The sequence below is a fragment of the Equus caballus genome, chromosome 26, assembly GCF_041296265.1.
Source record: "Equus caballus isolate H_3958 breed thoroughbred chromosome 26, TB-T2T, whole genome shotgun sequence".
In the NCBI taxonomy this organism is placed as follows: Eukaryota; Metazoa; Chordata; class Mammalia; order Perissodactyla; family Equidae; genus Equus; species Equus caballus.
Window position 1 is genome coordinate 38,293,889 of NC_091709.1, and position 15,431 is coordinate 38,309,319.

The window sequence follows — 15,431 nt, forward strand, 5'->3', positions numbered from 1 at the left end:
GCGATGGCCCACCCTTGCTTCCCAGGGGAACAGAAAAGTCAGCATTTCTCAAGTCTCTTGGGGAGTCTGTATGCCTGTGACTTTTTTTCTAGAAACCCCTTGTGAAACGTGAGACTCTCTACCTGGGGCTGTAACACACCCCTTTATATCATACTTATTACCTCTCATTTAATTTTTCCCTAGACCCCAAATGAATTCCATTTGGCAGGAAAGACTCCATAAAAATGGATGCCGCTTTGACGCAAATCCCTCCTGTCTGTTCGAAGAGCCCTTCTCAATAATGACTGTTTTCTTAAGTTATAAAACAGCAGGAAACAGAGTAAACTGTATATACAGACAGGCCATTACAATCGCATATTTTTCCCCTCTGACTGCCAATTCTTAAAAGTCAGAGCGGCCACCATTTGTTTTCTGAAGCTCGACCACTTCGTCAGTTCTTTGAATGTTACAGGAAATACTGGCAGCGGGGCACAAACCACGCTTTTTCACGCATGAGAGAATAATAGCACCAGAGGTGCATCAACGGGTCACCTGGCTTAAGCTGCTTCCTCCAGGCAGGTCAGCATTTGAACTGTCTAAGACTTGGCTGTTGCTTCTGTTTTATTTTATTTTTTAATTTATTTTCTTTTATTTTTTTCGAGGAAGATTAACCCTGAGCTAACATCTGCCAATCCTCCTCTTTTTGCTGAGGAAGACTGGCCGTGAGCTCACATCCGTGCCCATCTTCCTCTACTTTATATGTGGGAGGCCTGCCACAGCATGGCTTGCCGCGCCATGTCCGCACCGGGGATCCGAACCGGCGAATCCCGGGCCGCAGAAGCTGAGTGTGCGCACTTAACCACTGTGCCACCAGGCCGGCCCCTGTTGCTTCTGTTTTTGAAGCTAGAGATTCCACCCACCAGTGAGGCTTTCTCGAAGTTTACCCTTGAAGTCAATTTCCTTACACCTCATAATTGCTGCCCCCAACCCCACATCGTGCTATAATCTAAGCGTGCTTCCTCTTTGGTCCTCTGTGGAGAGCCAAGGCCCCTGCTTGGCATCTCTGTTATGCTTCATACAGGTCACTATTGGTCTTTGGTTGGTCATTTCTACTTTGGAAACCTACGAAGTTGGGTTTGGTTCGAACTGTGAGGTCCTGTGCCTGTGGCCTGCTTTTCATACAGCCATTAGAATCAGAGGATGCTACCAAGTCCCAGAGTTTCCCGAGTCTGGGCGTGGCCAGAAAGTCTCCACGGGTTTAAGAGAAAAAGCTGAGAAGGGGAGAATGAGGTCAGAGACAACGGGAGTCCCGGAGCAGGCAAATGGCACCAAGGGGATGGAACACGAATGGAACACTGTGTCCTGCGGGGCTGTCCCCGGTGGGCGTGGTGGCCCAGCCCACTCTGGGCATCGGGAAAGCTGAGGCAGCCCCTGAGATGGTGCTAGCAGGTGATCGAGATGCTCTAAGGCTGTGGCCAGGACTGCAGGAAAGACTGCCACCAGCTTCAGTGGTCACAGGACTGCCTGTAGAGAGCCACACCCCAGGGGCAACCTTCGAGCGTCCATCGGCACCCGCACGATGAGAGGGTCCTCTGCAGGCCTGGCCCCAGCGAGCAGCAGCCAGAGATGCAGGCTGGAAGGCTGTGCTAGGGACCGCTAACATTTCCTGAATTCATTCTCTGCGCCAGGCATGCAGCCTTGTCTCATTCAATCTTATAAAGAAGCTCTCATTATTATGCTCATTTTGCAGATGAGGAAACCGAGGTTCAGAGAGGCTCGTAACTTGCTAAAGGCTCAAGAGCACCTGAACCGGAACTCCACTTGTTTACCCTCAGGACCCAAATCCTTAACCACTCTGCTTTGCGACCTGACTTCCTTCATCTCAACTTCTGGGCAGAGGAGGAAGCTCTGTTTTTGAATCTTTCTCCCACTGTGAAGAGAGAATAGGCATTTTCTGTGGGGGACCTGACACTATTTCGAGGCCCGCGGATGCCGGGCAGGGGCTGCAGTCAGCTCCACAGATCTGGAACTGGAACCGAGCCTCCGCCCCGGGTGGAGGGTGTGGTTCTGGAAAAGAGTGCGACTCTTGTGTTTACTCAAAGATAGTCATTAAGTCACCGTGAAGACATCTTTCTGCAGACTAAACAACCCTACTCCTTTTTTAAAAAGCTTTCCTCACAGGAGTTATTTTTTTGGTACCATCTTTCTATATTTACTGGCTTTTCCCTGGGCACTCTTCCACCCTCCCAGTCTCTATTTTAAACAATCCTGCAATAAGATTTTGATCTATGCCACAGAAAGAAAAGGCTCATTTTCATCTCCAGTCTTAACAAATGAATAAAAGGCCAGCATGGATGGTAATCAGTCCCTTGTGGTCCACTCTGACCCTCAGGCTTTTTTTGGCCACCCCTGTGTCTGGCCAATCTTCTATTCACTGTTTGTTTCCCATTTTCTTGAACCTCATTGTGTATTTGAGGGACTAGTCTTTAGTCCCATGGAGCCCCAAAATGGTTCCAACATGCACTTGAGCCAGCTTAATTTCCTTTTGCCCTCTAAGAGGATGCTTCAAAAAGAGCCAGGTGCTCAGAGACAACCTTTGAGGAGTGACAGTGTCAACAATAAAATTCTCTCTCCCTACAGGGACATGACGTCCCCCTCTGGCAGGGGTTTTAGCCACTTTTGGGTGATGTCAGTCAAACCCAAGGATTCTGAGACACCGTCCCTGGTGCCTGAGTGGACCAGCCCGGAAGGTGTGCCAGCCCCGGGGGGGGCCCACTTACTTCGAGGTTCTCGGGGTCCATCCACCGTGATTTTGATGGCTCTCTGGTAAGTGGCAACTTGCGGTGGGTTTGTGAAGACAGTGATGGTCAGAGTGAAGCTCTTTCCTGTCGGGACACAAAAGAGAACACGGGAGAATGAGGTGGCGGCCTGCGCGTGCCTGCTCTGTAACTGACCAGGAGTTTGTGCCTTCCAGCGCTTGAACTGGAAAGGAGGCAGAACTTCAGCACAGGTGATGGGTTTTTCCAATATTCCCTTGAGTTTGACTTTGCTTAAATTCTGGAATGCACACCCACGGCGTCTGTGTAGACCTCACACTTCACATAGTTACATGGCTTTCCTTTAAGCGTCAATAAACGACACGGGATCAAGAGAGATTCGAATTAGCTTTCTTTGAAGTCAAGACCTCAGGGGACATAGGATCAGACGGGCGGCTAGCCCACTCCTCCCCCCACCACTGCGCCCCCTTTTTATAAACTCAGGGCAAAAAGGAGTCAAAGAAAGCACAGCCATCTTTCCGGGCTAACGTCGTTTGCCTCCAAGGATTAGGAAAGAGAATTCCTAAGTTTGAGGGTAAGCTAAATTAAAATTATTCTCCCCGCATTTCAAAAATACTAATTGCCAACTGATTTTAAATATTATTTTTAAATGCTAGATCTTATTAGAGGCCCTCATAGGATTGGCCAGATAAAATTTATACTCAACAAATGGACTTAAGAATATGTAACTGACACACTGAGATTCAGTAAGTGCTACAAACATCCACATGCACGTGATTTCCATCTAAACATTTTACACATACTTATGAAATGTGAGCATGGCTTCATTGCATATGTCTAACGCAAGGCTTTTAATAACTTTACAAATTATTTAAAAAATGTTTATAATTTATAATACAATTACTAACTTATAAATAATAAATATAATAATAGTTAATACTAACATTATAATTATTACTATCTAAATATGTTATGATTTCAAACATTTCTTCTTGGCCAAGTGGTTCAGAGGCTAGATTCTGAGTTTAAATCCTGGCTAGCTGACCTTTGGCAAGGCACTTGACCTCTCTGGGCCTCAGTGCCCTTACCTGGAAGATGGGTACATATAACTTTGCCTACCTTATAGAATTTAGAGGGAGGTTAAATGAGTTAATATGAGCAAAACTGTTAAAACAGTATCTGGCACACAGTATTCAAAGGCGTGTTTGTCTGTGTGTGTGTGTGCGTTGTGCTCAATTCCGTTATTTCTCTTCTCTGCTTCTCATAGCTACACGACAGGATCCTAAGGTTTGACTAGGCATGATGTTCAGACCTCCTGCACCGACTAACAGTTAACACAGACTTTCTCCTCTCAATCATGTAGCATAAAACGAAACTGAAAAGAAATAAAAGGAAAGCGAACCAGGACCACTCGTTCCCCAATCCGCTCACAAAATCAAGTTGTCTTCCTTCCCCAAGTTAGAAAGAACAGAGTTTCTTCAACTGTCACGCATGTTTTAATACAAAAGAAGGCCACGGAAGAATGCTCCATGACGATACTATCTTTGGCCACAGCAAGCCAGTGATTCCTAGCCATGAAAACTCTCGCTAAACAATCCCCAAGGATTTGGAGTCTGTCTAAATTAAAGTCTGTGACAAGAAGGACAATTGCAAATGATGAGCGGATGATGAAACTGGCCTCGTCCGGCATGGCTTCATAACCAAAGTCACGGGCGGCCTCTCTTCACAGCTTAGGCGAGGATGCGTCCTGGGGAGGGGTGCACCATGGGGCCCGAGCCCTAAGGAAACTCAGGAGGCCCTCACCCAAATTCATCTTCCCCATCAGTGGGCTTCCTCTCCTGGAACCCGGAGAAGAATCCTTTTGGGCTTTAGGGATTTGCAATCTTTAGGACATCCTTCCAATGTCACCAGGCGACATCCAGATTGTTGTCTCCCCTGACAAGTAGCTGAAGGAGAGGAACTGGCAGGAGAGGCTGCAGGCCAGGCCCAGTGTGGAGGGCTCAGCGACGGGGAGGCAGGCACCACGGTCACCTGCCCATCTGGCTGGGTAGTCTCCAGCTTTCTAAGAACCAGTCAGAGGAGCAGAGGCACCTCGGCCCTGAGAACAGCCCCATCCACGTGCTCCTCTCAGCATTACGGCCAGTCTGTCCCTTCTCTACCAGGAAGCTACAAGATGGTACCTGTAGATGGAATCCCACAGCCAGCTTCTAGGATCTTCTCACGAATAGGTCCCCACCTACATGTTATTTCTCTCCCACTCCTCCTCCTCCCCCAGCCAGGCTCCCTTCCTCTGAGTTCCACTCAGAAGCCATGGGATTCCTGCTTTGGGGTCTGTCTTGCTCCTGCCACTCTGTCAGCCTTCAAGGCTTCCTGGCCCCATGCCCCCCTCCATCTTCCTGGCTTCAGGGACGGGCGCTAGTCACTCATCTTTCAAGCAGCCTTCCTTGACAACTGCAGTTCGCTTTGTGGCTGTTTGGGCACCTCATAAAGCATTCTTCCCCTTTGATCAGGATGTTGGGCTGAATGGGGTTTGTGGCTGTAACGGCCTGAGGGCAGGGGTCGTGTTCTATACCCACCAAGTGTCCCTCACAGGCACATGAGGAAGGATGACTGTGGGAGGGGCTCCAGTATAGAGGGAGGGATTGAAATGAAAAAAAAAAAGTACCTTGAAGACACAAGCAATGAGCAATGACATTGCCCCAGTGACTGAGCAGGCCTGTGTGTGTGTGTGTGTGTGTCTGTGTGTGTGTGTGAGGCGGGCAGTGGGGGTATGGGGGGCTGCCTGAAAAAGAGTTAGAAGATTTGAGTTCGTGTACAAATGATTTAGTGATTTGACCTCTCCAGATCTCAGCTTCCTTGTCTGCAAAACAAGGGGGGGGTCGTGGGATACATACAACGTCACTTTCAAGTGTGATTTTATCTCCCGAGCACACAGTGCTCCTGGGTGCTCAGCTCCATGTGTAGGTGTGTGCATGCCACCCCCGGCCCTGTGCTTCCTCTGTTGCCTGCAACTTCAGCCTTTCAGAGAGTCCCTGACAACACTGTATTCGTTTCCGAGGGCTGCTGGGACAAATTACTACAAACTCTGTGGCTTAAAGCTACTGAAATTTATCCTCTCACAGTCCTGGAGGCCACAAGTCCAACATCAAGGTATCGCAGGGCCACGCTCCCCTTGAAGGCTCCAGGGAAGAACCCTTCCTTCTTTGCCTTGCCGACCAATTTCTAGCAGTTGCTAGAATCCTCACCCTGTAGCAGCATCACTCCAGTCTCTGCCCCTGCCATCACGTGGCCTTCCTCCCTCCTGTGGCCAAACCTCCTTCTCCTTGTAAGGACACCAGTCATTGGATTCAGGGCCTACCCTAACCCAGCAGGACCTCACCTGAACTTGGTTACATCCGCGAAGCCCGTCTTTCTCACTAAGGTCACAGTCTGAGGTTACCAGTGGACACGAATATTTTAGAGAACACTGTTCACTCCAGTGCAAACACAAATGTCATAAGAGTTCTGGTCTTGGCACCACAAGTGACAACTGCTCCACAGGCACCTGTGTGTTCTACCCCCCGAAATGATCCCACCCCTGTGGGGGCCCTCCTACCATCATCCTACTCTTGATTTCCTAAATGACAACAAAGAATCATTGTCTTCATAATATTGGCATTTTTAGGTCTGTGTTGAACTTACAACTGTTCAAACACGTCCCCATATACTATGTCACTTGGTCCTCACACGCTTTCATGAAATAAGATAGATTTTATCATCCTGGATTAACAGGTAGCAAAGCCAAGGCTCAGAGAGGTTACGTAATTTGCTCAAAGTCACACAGCTCGCACACACAGCAGACCCAGATCTCCCAGCTGTACGCTCACTGTTCTTCACATTATTGTCATGAGGTCAGAATCTCCACCTGCAAACTCAGAGGCATCAGCGCCAAGAATCTGGATTTGTGGTACTTTTCCCATGCTCTGCCACTGTCCCCCAAAGTGAAAATAGTCCCAGTGACTCTGATGCACCCAAACTGTACTTGCTGGCTGACTGTTAGCCCTTTCATAGTTCAAAAGCGGTTTCTTACTGAGCTGAATTTGGGTTCCGGGCAGTCAAGGGCTTAACGACGCCCCCTGGGTAACCACTGACTGGCCTACGTAATAGGGGATGAAATTCAACCAAAGTGAGTATTTGTGACATGGCTGCTCATCATTATAATTCCATGATTTTATGCCCATCATTTTATGTGCAGTCTTAAGAAGTGTCTGTCCAGCAAAATATACTAAGCGGGGTGTGTCGGCCACAATGACATGGTTCACGCAGGTGGAGCTATCCTGGTGCCTGCCCTCACCGTGGGCTCTTGTTTACAGCTTTGAGACCCGGGGACCTCTGCTTATTGCCCCAAAGACAGAGGTCTTATGTCACAACTTTTTGCTCCCTGGTGTGCATGGATTTTTTTCCCTGCGGGGAAAACCTTCCTCTTCCTCGTCTTTTTCCGACCAGACCTGGCACCGTGCTTGATAACGGGGGACGGCCTGACTGCCCTGCTGAGCCTCAGGACCAACCGCGCCCACCCTCCACCCGCCTGGGCCCATCCCCACTGAGACACAGCCCTTCCTGGCCTGCACCTGCACGAGGAGGGGTAGCTGCATCTCAGAGCACACGTGTTATTAGCCGGATTCCCTCATTAAAATGACCTATGGGCCTGGTATTTGAAGTGCATGGGTGTGAAGAGTAGAGTCTCAAGTGTTTTTCTCAGCAAGCTGCGGCCAGACCAGTGAGGCAGAGGAGAGGGAGGACCACAGACGGGCTCAGTCACAACAGCTCCCAAATTGGCTCTGTAGGACCCAGTGCGGGGCGGGAGGATGGGGCCGCCGCAGGGAGAACTGACGGTCGCTCCCTCCTGCAGCCTGCAGCAGGCCGGGCCAGGAGAACCTGGGAGGCTCCCCGGAGACAAGCAGAGGCCTTGGCCCGCGCACGGGTGCCCCGGGTGTGCTGCCCAAAGGCTGCAGCTCTCAGCGCCCGAGGGGGCAAGCTGCAGGGTTACAGGTGTCCTGTGGGGCATTCCCAGTGGAAGGAGCCCAGGAAAGGGGGGCACTGAGACCCTCCTTACCCCGCTCAGGGAATCCTAACCCAAACAGCAGCCGCAGTTCCAGCCAGCGGTTGGGCTCCCGGAGGAATACAATTTAGAAGCGTGAACACTAGGACTGAACAAGAAAGTGGGAAGAAACGACAAGGGAGAGAAAGGTTGTCTTGACTTATGCCTGGAAGCAACAAAAGATGACAATTGATTGTATAACCCCGTGGACGAAGAAACATATAAGGTGCCAGTTAACAGTATGAGCCCTCAAGCTGAACTGCCTTTGTTCAAATCCCAGCTCTACCACTTGCTAGCTGTGTGACCTTGGGCAAGTTACTTAACCTCTCTGTGGCCTCAGCTTTATCATCGGTAAAATGGGGTTAATAACAGTCCTTCCATCTCATAGTGTTGTTATACAAGTTAAATGAAATAATGAATCAGCAAATATCAGCTTAGTTCTTATTAAAGACGTGATAAATGCGATTCCACAATAACCAGAGTTGTGGGCGATCCCATGAAGAGGGGCTGGTGAGGAAGCGGCACTGAGGTCTGATGGCGGGAGGTGAGTGTGTGCATCAGCGTTCGGCACGCGGTGCCGACAGAGCTCCGGGCCCATCCTCTTCTCTAGGAATTCCAGCAAACCGAGGCCAAGCAGAGAAGGCAGCAGGCAGGGCGGCAGAATGAGGTCCAAGGAGCCATCAGGAAAACCACACATCTGACGGGCACTTCAAGTTCAAGTTCACTCCCGCCCCGCCAGCTGGCGACCTTCGTAAGGCACAACTGTGACTGGCTGATCCTGCTTTATAAACAAGCCAGGCCAAATGCTCCCCCCCCGGAGCATGTGTTGTCCCCCTTGACGCCAGTTTGTTCATCCAAATGCCAGCGCAAAATATTCGCTGCTTTATTTAGTTGGGAAGAAGGTCACGGGGTGAGTTTTTCTGGACACTTGCTGCCGCGACACAGCCTCTGAGGCGAGGCAGCCACGAGGCCCCGGGTCTGTGCTTTGTGAGTCCTCACGATGACGGGCCGGGGCTGGTGGACTCCAACAGCCGGCTGTGGTCTCACGAAGCCGGGCTGGACCCCGCAGTTCTGCACGGCCCGGGACACCCTCCACGTCCTCACCGCCTCTGGGAAGCGGCAAACCCTCTGGACTGTTGCAAATGTGCATGGTGCTCCCCAAAGGGCCAGGGCGGGGAGAGCAACGGAAGGTGAAAAGGAGACTTGAAATCATTTCTTGTCCAGGAGTGGAATCCTGAGTTTAGAGATCGTGCCCGTCGCATCACGGCAATGTCCTCCTACGCCAGCGGGGGTCTGAGAGGAGACCCTTGACTCCTGTCCTGCTGCGGGCATCCCTCTCTAGGTCTGATGCGTGGTAGCCGGTCCACATGAGTTGGCCCCTCAGCCACTGGGTTCTGTTTCTGTCCTTCTGCTTGGTGTAGGTTTAGATCCTGGAGTCATCTTCTCCTTTTCGAGGCAGTTTCGGTGGGATGTGAAACTTGCTCTTTGTCATGAAAGGGAAGGCCATGCCCACAGAGGACAATTGTCTGCCCTGGGGGTCATGCAGCTTGGGAAACACAATCCCAACATTTTTCACATCTCAACTGGTGTGTCACAATCACAGCTCATTTGCACATCTCCGCAGGAAAGCCCGTGGTGCTCACAAACGTTAAAAAAGCAAGAGAGCAAGAAAGAAAAAGTCATAGAAAAAAAAAAATACAGCTTTGGAAAACCAAGAAAGCCAAGGAAGGCTCAAGTTTTGTTCTTTGCAAATTCTGGAAATCCCAAAAGATTCTGAAACGTTGCAGACGTTTTTCTCCTTTTACTGCGTAGATTGCGCTGGGTCTAACTTTGATCGTGGGTAACTAAGCATTCATATTAACGCACCCTCAGACTCCAGGGGAAATCGGAATTTGGGGTATTTTTCACAAAGTATTTTTAGTTTATGTTTCTCACTTTTCCACTGGAAAAAGCTAATAGCCCAAATTCATGCTTTTGCTCCTCATTCATTTCCTTACCCAAACACTTAGCATTATTTCTGACAGTGGAGGTATACAACGATTTATTTGGGGGTTTGTGAATAGGGTATGAGTCCTTCACCTCGCACAGAATTTCCCGGTTTCTCTAAATGGAACTGAAATGAAGGTGTCAGTGTACCTCCACTCGAACGCCTAGTGCCCCTGTGTCTGCAGATGCCTTTATCCAGCTTCACCTGCCTCCACACAGGCCAAATGCAGATGACAGGCCAAGCTACCGGCACAAGGGCAACCCCCAAAGTCAACTGAAAGTCAGGTGCTTAAAAATACAAAACTCAGTTTTCCATAAAAAACCAACATTTTTTTGGAACGAAGGATCGTTTGAAAAATAGCTGTTTTCCTTAGAGAAAACGAAACACATGCAAAGCTTTTTCTCTGAAGATGTTCTATAAGAATGAGTTGTTTGAGGCCCGGGACAGCGTTTTATTGATCTTTGCATCTTCTGTTCCGAGGCAATGAAAGGCTGTTTGATAAATGGATCAGTGAATCATTCTGTAAACTTTTGGTTTGACAGCTGGTTCTTTATGATGTCTGATTTCACTTGGAAAGCAGGGCTTTCCTTTTCCGTGGCCTCACAGAAGGAATGGGTGGGCCAGCCTTTCTCTGCAGGAGGGGTTTTTACTGAACCCCAAGGTGCCACGATGCGCACGCCATTTTGCATTGCTTTTCCCCAGATTTCATGGTATCACATGGTATCACAGTTCCTGGGTATCTTGGTTGCAGAACCATATTTTAATCGTTTTAGCCCAAACACCCCCAAGACCCTGAATTCACAGCTCTCTTTAGGCCAAGGCCACGCCTGCTGCCAGGAGAACCTTCTGGCTGGCGCATCTAAATTCCCCAGTCTCCACTTATCGGGCTAGAGGTTAACATAGGGCAGGTGACCAAAGTGACCTTGTGGGGCTGGCGTAGTCCTCACCTGACCCTGCTCGTGACCATAGCCCAGGGCTTCAAACGTGCAACCCTGCGCCACATGGCACCACAGGAGAGAAGCCTGCGGTATGGACATTCTGAAGGGGAGGCAGCCTCGGGGCCTCAGTTCCTGCTCACCAGCTTCTAACTCCTACAGCAGCTTCTGCAGGAAGCAGCTGGGGGCAGGAGGCTGAGTGGAAAAAGAGGAAAGCTGAGGCAAGGCTGGGGGGTGCGGCCGGGAAGGCCTGGCCTGGGGGAGCTGACTTCTAGGTACCGTAACATTGACCAAACGGGGTGTTTGCAAGCTGGATACACACATCTGAGGCTGCCTGAGAGGAGAAATGGGAGTTTTTGGTCTCTAAGCCACCAAGCACCCTCCAAACACACTTTCCATTCTTCAGCCTGCAATCCAAGCATCTTTCTACCACTTGTCCCTGGTGATGTCAATTCCTTGCTTAAAACCTGTGGGTGGGTCTCCATTTCACTAGGACCGGCCCAAATTCCCAATGTGGTTGTCACAGCCCTTATCAGCTCTCTCCGGCTCATCTCACTCCTAGGCCTCCCCCAGCTGGCTACCAAGCATCTCTTGGCTCCTCACCAGGCCAGGTGTTCCTCCCCAACTCTGTTTTCTCTGCTTGGACAATCTTCCGGATGCCTTTGCCTGGGCAGCCTCCTCCACGCCCTGAAATGTCTCAGCTGAGATGACAGTTTGTCCATGAGACCCCTCACCTCTTTCCTAGGTTAGGCACCGCTGCTCCTTTGCTCCTGTCACACCTGTTCATTGCACTGACCACTCAGAATAGTGATGGCCTGATGAATTGTTGACCCCTCACCAGCCCCCGAAGGCTGTGGCTTCTCTTGGGTTGAACTTCGTATCTGCAATGGGAGCCAGTGCCTGGCACACAGTAGGGACACAGTCCATATCTGATGATGGAATGAATGAATAAATTGCCATCATTGAATGGCCTCTGGGAGGGTGGGGATAGCGCTAATAAAATAGTAGTGGACACCATACTTCCCTAATTGGAAAGGATATCAAGCCTGTGAAAGACCCACCAATTAAAACAGAGAATTCAAGGTCCATCAGGTGACCAGAGCCCAGCTGGGATGATGATATTATTACTATTCATGTATTTATTTATGAATTCCTGCTATGTCTCAGGCACTCTCATGAGTTCTTTGTAGGATTAAGGAACATAAATTCCTTGCCATCGAGGAGTGGACAGTGGAAAATAGCGTCGTTCCCAACTTTCTGATCCAGAGGAACACAAGCTAACTCCTGCCTGCTCTTTTCCCTCCTCCCTCAGCGACTCTGGCTGTAGATGGAGAAACAATTCCAAGGTGAGCCATACCTCTCCTTCCTAAGTCTTGTTACACACACATCATCTCGTTTTAATCCTCCTAATAACCTTTCGTGGCGTATATGAAAGGCATCGTCATGCCTATTGTACAGATGGGGAGACTGAGGCCGGCATGCCCACTTATGAATCAGAGGACTACCAAATGAGACACCATGGCTTTAGTATAATCTAGAGCCCACAGATTTGGGCAGAATGCGAGGTAACAGTGCAGTAAGATACCGCTCCAAGTAACAGCCAGATGAATCAATTCTCCATCCACATGTGGCTAAAAAAAAGAAAAACGAGCACGGATGTTCACAGGCAGTTTCTGAAAACGCTGAGATGCAACCTTAAAATGGCTTCCAGTGCAACAGCCAGGATGTCCTCAAGTACGGTCCAAGGCAAGCCGCCGTGGCACTACTATAAACCCCCCCAACCTGGGTGGAGCCAGCAATTACCGTGCAGGAAGAATGCGAGGCTGCTGGGTGCCAGCCTGGAGAGGCCAGGGACAGGACAAAGAGATTATTCTGCTTCATTGTTAAAACGCAGTGTTTATTGTGAAAATACGATCGGGAATTAAAGGGGCATGTATGAATCATAAATATTTGCATGCCATTAATGTTTGGACAAAGGAGCTGCAAGGGCTGAGCTTTTCCCATGAAAAACAGTGCTTCGAATTACAGTACATATTTAATTTCGTCTCTTCCATTGCTAATCTGAAATCCCAGGGCCTGCTTCGGATAACCCTTTCAGAACCCGAGAACTCTACGGGGCCAGGGAGAAGGATAAGCGTGGATGTTCCCCTCCTGGAAAACTCATCTATTTAGATAAACAAAAACGCACGTCCCCGTGCTCTAGTTTGTCACGAGCTCACAGACTTTCCATCATCTGGTCCACAGAGTGAGTGGCCCAGCGCCAGATCTTACCAGGCAAAGAGGTCACCTCTAAAGTGTGTCTTATCTCAGGTAATCCTCACGGCACACCCCAGCCCCATGCACCAAGGCAGGATCGGGCTCAGACAGATCAAGTAACTTGCCCAGGACACACAGCTCTAAACCAGTGTTCTCAACTAGGGGCGATCATCCACCCCACCTCCCCAGGGGACATTTGGCAACGTCTGCGGACATTGCTGGTTGGCAGACTGGGAGCGGGGAATGCTACTGGCTACTGGGTAGAGGCCAGGGATGCTGCTAGCCATCCAGCAATGCCCCACAGCAAAGAGTAATCAGCCCTAAATGTCGGTAGTGCCTGAGGAGAGACATCTTTCTCCGAGTGGAGAATCCAGGAAAGTCCATGTGCTAACCACTAGGCTATACGGCCTAGAGTGGAAAGGGTCCCGGTGTAGTGACTCATTTGGAGATTTTTAATGAGCCCCTGCTCTGTGTCAGGGACTGATCTAGTTACTGCTGACACCCCAGTGTGCTTTTCTGGTTAAGGGCTGAATCTTTGTTTTTTGATTTTTTTCTTTTTTTTTTTTGGTGAGGAAAATTGGCCCCAAGCTAATGTCCATTGCCAATCTTCCTCTCTTTTTTTATTCTTTTTTTTTGTAGGAAGATTAGCCCGGCACTAACATCTGCTGCCAATCCTCCTCTTTTTGCTGAAGAAGACTGGCCCTGAGCTAACATCTGTGCCCATGTTCCTCTACTTTATATGTTGGATGCCTGCACAGCATGGCTTGCCAAGCAGTGCCATGTCTGCACCCGGGATCCAAACTGGCGAACCTCAGGCCGCTGAAGTGGAACGTGTGAACTTAACCGCTGTGCCACCAGGCCGGCCCCAATCTTCCTCTTTTTGCTTGAGCAAGATTGTCACTGAGCTAACATCTGTGCCAATCTTCCTTTATTTTATGCAGGATGCCACCACAGCTTGGCTTGACGAGCAGTGCTAGGTCCTTACCCGGGATTGGAACCGGTGAATCCTAGGCCGCCAAAGTGGAACACGAGAACTTAACCACTATGCCACCAGGCTGGCCCCCAGGGCTGAATCTTTTGGATTTTGAAAATTCTTGGGAGTCCTCCCCCTGGGGGCTTCCAGGCACATCTTCATATCTTTTCCATGGGTCTCAGTTACCACTGCTGTGCACTTGTGCATGCCACAGCTGTTCCCGAGCTCTTTTGCCAGCGACCTTCACTCCCAGCCACACCTAGGAGCTGCACGTGGGCTCGGTGCCGGCCCCGGTGCAGACGCTGCCCAGGAGCTCCCATATGGATGGTTCACTCTTCCTAGTCTCAAATATTTGACATGTAAGTGGTCTCCATGCCCAGTCTGGGAGCTGGTGGCTTTACCCAGGGGAGCTTAAAGCAGCAGATGTATATTGGGGGCAAGATATTTAGGAATGCGGGTCCCCATTCAGAGTAAAAGCAAGCAAGCAAACAAAACCAGAGCGGGCACTCCCAGCAAAACTTCTTCAGGACATTCAAGCTGCAGCAGCCACGGCCTTGATGCACCGAGAACAGCTAGACGACTCTTCAGACTTTTTTTTTCAAGTCATCTTTCCCTGAATCTCAGTATGGAGAACAGGTGATGGCAGAACTAACATGTCAGGGCAGGTGGGAGAAAGTCCCAGAAGAACCCAGCCAGCTGTTTGCCTGTGGTACCTGCACACCCAGCCTGTGGCAGCAAAGATGAGGCTGTCTCAGAGACGCCCGGCACATCGGCCTTGGTTCCTTCTCTGCCCTTTTCACGCATTTCCTCCACTTTCATATCAGGTGTGCAGACCAAGCCCTTTTTGGTGTCTGTAAGGTATCTGTTGGTGAGGCACTCCAGGACCTTGCTTTTAGCGCTCATTAGTTCTAGTGCATTGTCCACTCGCATCAATTCAGGTTTCTGGATCGGTGGGTCTGTGGCCCCCGACCGACACATTGGGAGGGGATCGGGCGGGCGGCGCTGAGCACTAAAGCCAGCAGTGCACGTTTATTGTTTCTGATGGTCCCTGTGGACCTGCATCTGTGTGACACTCCTGAGGGTGCGGCTGCAATGGGCGCATCCTCCAGGAAGAGCTTCCTCTGCTGGGTGGTCCACCCCACCCCAGCCTCTCCCTCGGGGCACCACATATCCCCTCACTCAGGATGTCCAGGGATGGATGGCGTAATTCTATGCACACAGGACACTGGTATGTTTCATATTTTTAAAAAAGACTTTCATATTCAGTGATGGTCTCTAATTTTATTTTTTATTGTGTGCAAACTTTTTAATATAAGTTTTTCATAAATTTTGTAGAGAGGCAGAAAGTGTTAGGGAATTGGGATGGAGACATTTTACAACTTATTATGAAGGAGTGTGGAGCTGGTTCGGGGCGTCTCAATCACAGCGTGACTGACACTTGGGT

The 15,431-nt window shown here is 49.8% G+C and overlaps 1 protein-coding gene across 8 annotated transcripts in view; it reads right to left on the minus strand.

Moving 5' to 3' along the window:
* The window catches only part of RUNX1 (RUNX family transcription factor 1), a 263,885-nt gene that overhangs the window by 65,024 nt on the left and 183,430 nt on the right, over positions 1-15,431 (minus strand). For all 8 annotated transcript variants that reach the window (XM_070252582.1, XM_070252579.1, XM_070252581.1 and 5 more), the window contains one exon: positions 2,760-2,864. In XM_070252582.1, coding sequence (XP_070108683.1) covers positions 2,760-2,864 — 105 coding nt within the window. The remainder of the gene's footprint in view (positions 1-2,759; positions 2,865-15,431) is intronic.